General features: G+C 44.0%; 1 protein-coding gene across 1 annotated transcript in view; it reads right to left on the bottom strand.

Annotated features, from left to right (window-relative positions):
• ptpn3 (protein tyrosine phosphatase non-receptor type 3) overlaps window positions 1–7,386 on the bottom strand; it is a 10,731-nt gene extending 3,345 nt beyond the window's left edge. Inside the window, exons 1-19 of the mRNA XM_084027412.1 lie at window positions 7,244–7,386; window positions 6,474–6,539; window positions 5,851–5,989; window positions 4,859–4,993; window positions 4,656–4,698; window positions 4,400–4,481; window positions 4,208–4,252; window positions 4,065–4,117; window positions 3,765–3,882; window positions 3,595–3,682; window positions 3,430–3,518; window positions 3,272–3,335; window positions 2,618–2,820; window positions 2,404–2,529; window positions 1,951–2,112; window positions 1,316–1,418; window positions 1,149–1,226; window positions 987–1,043; window positions 99–255 (exon numbers count right to left, since the gene is read on the bottom strand). Of these exons, the coding sequence (XP_083883538.1) occupies window positions 99–255; window positions 987–1,043; window positions 1,149–1,226; window positions 1,316–1,418; window positions 1,951–2,112; window positions 2,404–2,529; window positions 2,618–2,820; window positions 3,272–3,335; window positions 3,430–3,518; window positions 3,595–3,682; window positions 3,765–3,882; window positions 4,065–4,117; window positions 4,208–4,252; window positions 4,400–4,481; window positions 4,656–4,698; window positions 4,859–4,993; window positions 5,851–5,919 (1,672 nt within the window). The 5' untranslated portion in view covers window positions 5,920–5,989; window positions 6,474–6,539; window positions 7,244–7,386. The remainder of the gene's footprint in view (window positions 1–98; window positions 256–986; window positions 1,044–1,148; window positions 1,227–1,315; window positions 1,419–1,950; window positions 2,113–2,403; window positions 2,530–2,617; window positions 2,821–3,271; window positions 3,336–3,429; window positions 3,519–3,594; window positions 3,683–3,764; window positions 3,883–4,064; window positions 4,118–4,207; window positions 4,253–4,399; window positions 4,482–4,655; window positions 4,699–4,858; window positions 4,994–5,850; window positions 5,990–6,473; window positions 6,540–7,243) is intronic.
• Window positions 7,387–7,991: the final 605 nt, after the last annotated feature.

Here is a 7,991-nt window from a genome sequence, read left to right as displayed (position 1 = left end):
ACACACACACACACACACACACACACACACACACACACACACACACACACACACACACACACACACACACACACACACACACACACACACACACACACCTTTACGTCTGATGAGCAAGGCCAGCTCTCTGGAGTGAGACTCTCTGCTGGCTCGTATGAACATGACAACCTGATCATGTGTGTGTTCAGAAATGTCTCGACCGTTGATGAGCACCAACAGGTCTCCCTCCAGGAGTTTGGGCTCACATCGACCTGCCTGCAAGCAACAGAGGCACAAAGCTGACATCTCCACTTGACGATCGGTCTTACAGTCTGGGCTTCGAGGTCGACCCATATATCTATGATATTAGTGTTTTATCGGTAGAAGTCAGCAACAGAATATGGTAGGACAGACATGACGGACTAGGTTTGAGATAAGTGTCAACATTTCATAGTTTGTCCACAAGAGAGCACTGCCAGGTTCATTTTTCAGGAAAGTTTTTCGCTCAGGGCTAGGGTTAGTTTTATCTTGGTCTCAATATATAAAATATTATATGTTTTTTGATTATTGTTACTATTGGCTGATATTTCACTATAATTTTCTTAAAACTACCAATTATCTATATACAGTATGTATTGTCTAGAAAAATCCAGTATTGGTCAGTTGAAATAATTTTTCCATTTCCATTATCAATTAATCCATCTGAATGAATCATCATCAAAAACAGTATTGAAAATAAAATGTCCAATATATATATATATAAAATAGACAAACGTGTGTAACGTAGAGTATCACTGATACTATTGAAAATCAAACAAGCCAAACCAAAAACAGAACGGCCTTGGGGAATTAACCAACTCATTTCTCGGGGGAGCGACTAGTCATTTTACTGACTAATCGTTGCAGCTCTTTTTCAGTCCATATCGTGTTTACGTTTCGTCATAAAGTTGACACCACCTGGACTCACTAGACCGTCAAACCACAAACACGTCTGAGTCTGTTCTTACCGGAGAGTCAGGTTTAACGTGGGATATGGCTAGAGGCATCTTCTGGTCCACTCCACCCTAGGAGGAGTTAGGCAATTAAACGGAGCAAGAGAGGAAGTGTGACTGCACAAACATACTGTGAGTAAATATATCAACACAACACAAACAAAGAGAGAGACCCACTTTCACATTGAAGCCAAACTTGCCATCATGATCGGGGGCGATACATATTAGCATCAAGTCCCCGTCGCCGAGGGCACCCTGCAGTCACACAGGGACTCACAATCAATGCACACATTGATGGATTTACATCAGTGCACTTATTTAGAGTACATGATGAAATAACAGACCTTATCGTAGTGGTGTGAGCTGTGGTCGCCTTCCTCCTCTCCTATACTGTCATCAATCTGCAACAAAGCCTCATCTGTTCCCTGGCTGTAAGAGCCAGAAAAGCTGAAAGAGATTAAATAAAGAGATTTTTTTTATCCCACCTTGATTAACAGATGACTTCCAGATGTTAAATCACACAAATCTGACTCTATATATTAATGCATTCTATGGTTAACATAAATACTTTAGATGTTAATTTAATTGCTACTTTTTCACTAATAATGAGATTATGAAAGTGTTATTATTATAAAAATAAAAGCACAAGTTTATCTGGCGCACTTTACGGTATTAACAATTATATCTTTGTGCCAGACAGGTGCTTCTTCTTCTCTCTTGAATAAAATGTAACTAGTGTAGAAAGGAGCTGGCCTTGTTAAGCAAACAGCTGGAAGTTTCTTTAACTGGTTTGGCCAACTTACTGCATTAACGTTAACTTGCTTAAACCTGTTGGTTGTAACAGCTGGCATTAATGCTGTGGACTCTTTTGATTCAGCCCCGGCATACATCATGCCACCAAAGCCCACTGAAGTGAACGAGAGGTTAAGCGTGTGCCTGAGAAGCAGACGGAGACATTTCTCTTGTAACTGATACTGACTCGTGCGGTGAAGCGTCTTCCTCGCTGTCCTTGCTGCTGCTCACTGATGCCCTGTATGTGTAGAAGACATCCTCCCCCTCCGACATGTCTTTCATGTCATTGGTCAGTTCAACTGAGGACGGTCGAGGTTTGCTGATGCCATGGCGAACTCGGGGACTCCGCCTGTCGGGGAAACAAACCAGCAAACCCAGGTGAGGACAGGGTTGTATCAAACCAGGCAAATGTGGTTTGTTTCTCAAACTTCAACTGCGACCGTCCACTCTTATATGCAAGTGATAAGATCAGATTTGCGTGTTCAGCGTCTACAGAAATCCGAGTCTGCAGAGAAATCGCACACCCAAATGTGTTTGGATCATATTTGCAAAACTTTCATTTGGATATTTTTGTTTTCTTTTTACTGTCCAACATTAATCTGGATATAGCAAAAAAAACAAAAAAAAAAACAGGTGATACCAGTTGGGGGTGTTTGGGGGCGATCTGGAGGGAAGACTTTTGGTCTCGAGGTACTCTGATGAGATGGACCTCCGCAGCACTGGGTTCCACACCATCCCTCCCACCACACGCTGGCACACGGGACCACTGTGAAGGCGGAGGGAAAGAAAATACACCTTTCAGTGTTTATGAGGAGAATGTACATGTGAACATCCATGAACAGCTGTAGACTCACCTCTCGGTTTTACTGTTGCCGAGGCCCAGGTGTTGCGTTATCAGCTTTCTATAGGACTGAACTGTGCTGTTGTTGAGTAGGGAGCTCCTGGCAGTCCGGTTGGAGCAGAAGAAGGAGTGATGATCCACACAGGACCTCCACAGGTTCTTACAGGTCTTGGAGCAGGGCAGAATGAGAGACACTTCACAGTCCTGGGTCTCCCCCTGCAACAAACAAAGTTAATTTTTTTAGAATGCTTTGTAATGTTGGCGTTCTTTGCAACTCCAATATTCAAGGCCACGTCTCTAACTTAAGCTGCTCAGATTGCATTTGTTGCCAGCAATAAAAAAAACTGCCCCTTCTGATATTCTTTTTATGAATTATTTACACAGAGAAAACCTGCCAAAAGTGGCTATGAATCATTCAATAGATGCTATATTCACATCTATGTAGACCATGTTGTGGTCGAGTTTGTGAAAAATGAAATGTGTGTATATTCTTATGTCCTAATTGTATCTATAATTATAGGTCAATAAAAAAGCAATCAAAACTGGAGCCGACTACAAACATTCAATGGATTACACAGCCAAGTGTATAAAGCAATTAAAAGCAGCATATGTTTTTCAGAGAAGATCTTTAAACTATTAACAACAAGAGCATGGTAGAAGGACTCACATGTTTACGTTTTAGATGTATGAGAAAGCGTTTCCTCTTGAAAGAAATCTTGATTATGTTCCCCCTACATGGGGGAAGAATGCAAGTGGTTGAGGGAAATAAAAGAAAAGAAAGAAAATACAGGAACAAAGAAAGGTAATGTCATCATCGTCACTCACCAGGGGAAAAAACTGGAGCAAATCATATTACAGAATATTGCAACACCACTGGAGGCCAGGCCCACCATCAGAGGGGTGTCGTTGGTGTCCTGAGAGACAGAAACAAGTGTCATGCATGAGAGGAATATGTTTGATGTGAACGTTTGTGCGAGGGAATCGCTCTACCATCGCAGCGTGCAGCTCCACTCCATACAACTCCAGCGTCCGTGCTGTGTTGAGGAAACACAACTCTGCCTCGCTCTGCTTCAGCCCCCTGAGAACACACACACACACAGTCACACACTCCACCAGCTAACCAGCTGCACAACAAACTGCTTTTGATTGATCTGAATTACTTGTGCTGTGGATGAAGATCCTCCACATTAGACAGGAAGTCTTCGTCCTGCTCGGGAATGAAGTAGCACTTGGAGAGGTAACCTGGGAGTCGAGATGGACAGTGATCCCCGGTCTCGGCTGCAGGCGACGGAAAGAGACACTGAGACACATAACCAGATCCACGCGCTCACACACACAGACATCTGGGGTACTATAACAGAGCTGCTGCTTATTGAGAGCATCCTCAACAGGACTAATTACTCACTCAGTTATTATTAAGTCATTTATCATTCGTTTCTCCGGGAAGAGATAAGACTTACACTGCACGGCGTAAGAGGCCAACACCACAGCTGCACTCAGCGGGCACTGCAACCTGAAATCATGCTCTATGATTACACATGGTCAAAGCTAAACACAAACCGTGCACACGGGGGCGGGGGGTTGAGTTTGCGTTGGTACTAACCGTCCTTCTCTAATGTCACTCCTGATCTGGAGGAAGTACAGGTGCCTGCAGGGACGAGAAAAGGGGAACTTTGCAAAACCCACGCGTTCATTTTCACCCATAAACCCAGGACCTTTCTAAGTCACACAACTTCTCCACATCAGTGTCTAACTGCTGCAAAAACACACACAACAGAGAGGCAAATATACTCACCTGGTCTGTTCATGCTGCAGAGAGTTAGGATCAGAGATGAAGAATCGTACTCTGAAGTTCAAATAAAAGGGAGACGCCAGACCTGCAGAGAAATGGCATATATCTATAGTGGCAAGCTCATCTCCTCTTCTCTCCTACGTCTCCCATCTATAAATGTGTTTTATTGAAATATATTTTCAAACCAAAATACATTTGTCTAGACAAGTAATTATCGGTAAAGACAGTTAATTGTCTGGAGCCAGAGCAAGCCAGATACCTTTTATCTGCTTCTTCAAGGGTTTCTCAGGCTCCAACCATCTCTGAGAGAAAGAAATTCATTAAGTGTAATGACTAACCGGGGCTAAAAAAAAGCATTTATGTAAGCATACCCTGTGGTTATCATCGTCTAAACAGCAATCAGCGAGTGCAATACGTTACAATCCCAGCCCAAATGCACCAGCAGATGAACAGTGAGCTCACAGGAGAGTGTGTGTTGGCTGTGATTGAGGCGATGGCTGTGCTGGATTCTCTGATCTGCAGACTGAAGAGCTGCCTCTCCTGCAGGCCCAGGTGGTCGCATACTTGGTCCAACAAAACCACGCCTTCATCCTGCTTCTGAGGGACGGAGACAACAAACCAACATGAATATCAGCCAAAACGTTACCGGATGCTCATTTGTAAATATAGATATACAGTGCCATATGTTGCAGTAGTGCCTGATGTATAGATAGGGATGGGGGGGGGGGGGGGCTGTGAGCATATATGCTCTGCAGCATAACACTTAAGTATTAATCACTCTGAGGGATGCAGTTCATCTACACTTTCTCCACACTTTTTGTTACAGGAAGCACATTCACATCACAAGACGCAGACGGCCATGTTTACTGTAAACTCTGGCAAACAGTGAGTTCTCGCAGCAGGAAACACAAGCACTTGTGAGTGTCTGTGTGGACATAACATCGTTACCGTGTGATTATTCAGTCATAATCAGAACAAGAACATTTGAACCTTATCTAAACAGAGGAGCCATTTGGAAAAAGAGAGTTTAATATTGGAAACAAGTGCAGCGCTCTACCTGCTCTCCCACTGTTCACATGAAGATGCTGCAGAGCTGCTGTCCTAGAAAGCGATATTTGTGATTGCCTTTCTGCATGTGTGTGTGTGTGAGGTGTGTGTGTGTGTAAGCTCGTCAGTGTGTTTGTGTATGCTGCTGTCAGACTGGATACGGTGATTTAAAATGCTGTGTGAAAAGCCCTGTAAGCTGCAGGAGGTGGTCGTGTCCTTCAAACCAAGGTCACAGTGTTAAACAAGGTATGTGTATCAGAGAGAATGGAAAAGGTTGCTCACTGTATCACGCACTGACGCTTTGATCATTAGCAGAGCACGGAGATAGAACGGAGCAACATATGATCTGCTCAACGACAGACAGCAAACAGTGTGTGTGTGTGTGAGAGAGAGAGAGAGTTACGCACGCTGACTCTGAAGGTCTCGATAGTGCCGTCCAGCAGCTGAACTAGGCAGAGCAGGTCCGGTTTTGGCATGTCTGTTACCACGGTAACTCTGCTTCCCTCTCAAGAAAACCCTGGCCTCAGCTCGCCACTGAGCAGGGACCTGGAAACACGCACGCACACAAGACCACAAAAAACAGTTGTCAGATGTTTCCAGGCTGTTGTGCTTATGAAAGCACCTCCCTCAGGGTGACACCGTGGTGAGTAATACATGTGCTGGAGGGAGCATCGGTCTGCAGTGAGTAATGCAGCGTGAAGGCGAAGGAGTGACTGTGTGCGTTTGTGTAATTCCCAATTATTTTGGCCTGGGTCTGAACATGTCCCTTCCCTCTCCCTGCTGCACTCCTTCTGCATCTCTCCCGCCTTTCGCAGGCAACTGAATGATAAGAATGTTAAACATTCTCAGAGTTGAACACGCCCATCCACGAAACAACTGATCTGATCTCAGACCAGCCACTGGGAGCAATAAAAACACACACATACATGCACTCTACTAATCCATGCTCAAAGCCAACAACGTATCCCGGCTTTGTGAATACCTACTTATGTGTGTGTGTGTGTGTGTACATGCATGCAAGTGTACGTACATGTGTCCCGTCCTGGTTTCCAGGTGAACGATTAATGGATCCAGACCAGCCTGTCTCACATCGACTCTGAAAGGACACACAGGTTTGGGTTAATGTTTGAACAGGTGACACACTCTGAATACATTAACACAGAGCTGTTCCCAGATTGGCGACTTGTTTTCCATAATAAGCCCATCTCACAGGCAGGCCTGTAATGAATTTACAAGTAAATGCCACATTTAAAAAACAGATTCGTCATGATGTAGAGGCGTATGACTTCACTGGGTGTTTTGCATTTTGCATCTATTTCTGATATGTCGAGGTCTGTGCCCACATGACAGCAACAGACGAGGAAATAAACTAGTTACCTTACTTTATCATGCTTTTAACACACTTGTTTTGTTGTTGCCAGAGTTTTATCCGTCCAAGTTAACAGTGTGCATCGCAGGACATAAACACACCCAGCATTGATGAACTTAACTGCTTCACCACACGTATGCAGTGAATAAACAGGGCCTGTCTCAGAGTATCAGGCCCATATCTATTATGTTCGAGAATCCCAGGCTGTCGATAATGAACTCTGCTGTAATCTGGCTGTACTTTGAACCAAAGCGCCAACAAGGAACCTGTTGACAACCTAGCGTTGTTTCTACAGCTACACCCAAAAGGAGGAACGCTTCACTGGGAAACTTTCCTCCAACCACGGCGGTGCTCGTAACTACGACTTGGCCAAGTGTTTTTTTGGGGGGAAGAGAATGTTTAAAAGTCAAAAACAAAATAGATATGTGTACCTCAGTCGTCCCGCGTCAGAGACGGATCATATTCCTCAGACTGTCCGCTGTGAAAACCCTCGACACGGGTCGCGTCGGAGGAGCCAGGTATAGTTAGGTAAATATCCGGGACAAGTTTCCCATCCCTGCTGGCTTCACTGGCTCCGCGCGGCCCCGCCCCTTTTGCCGCGCGCGCTGCCGATTGAATGCGCGCTTAGGGGCGCGCGCTAAGCATAGGAAATACAGTACAAGCCAAAACATTACAGATTCTCGACTTGAGTAAAAGTAATAATACTCCATTAAAAGTAAAAGTCCGGCACTGGAATGGTACCAAAGGTGTCAGGAACATGTACATAAAGTACGTCAAGTAAACTACGACTTCCTATACTATTATATCATCAGATTGTTGTTTCTCATGCATTACTTTGTGTCTTATAATTGCTCATGCAATGAGAAATGTGTAAATCCTCACATCTGAGAAGCTGGAACCAGAGATTGTCATTGCAGATAAATGTTCTATGATCATCATTGACTAGCTGCTGTTCTGTTGTTGCTATACTCAAAGGAAAGTACTACATTTAAAAAAGTTCAGTAGAAGTAAAGCTTCAAAGTAGGAGAAGCCATGCAGCAACATCGGAAGGGAAAATCTGTCCTTTTTCTGATGCTAAACTGATGTGATTGTGATCAAATCTGTAATCACTGACAGCAGGCTGATAGAACAATATTTATTTTGATACAAATTCATACAGAAATAGAGGGCAATGATGGA

The sequence above is a fragment of the Eutrigla gurnardus genome (genome assembly GCF_963514095.1).
Source record: "Eutrigla gurnardus genome assembly, chromosome: 14".
Classification (NCBI taxonomy): Eukaryota; Metazoa; Chordata; class Actinopteri; order Perciformes; family Triglidae; genus Eutrigla; species Eutrigla gurnardus.
The sequence above is the reverse complement of the archived record's forward strand: the minus strand, read 5'-3'. Positions and strand labels throughout refer to the sequence as shown.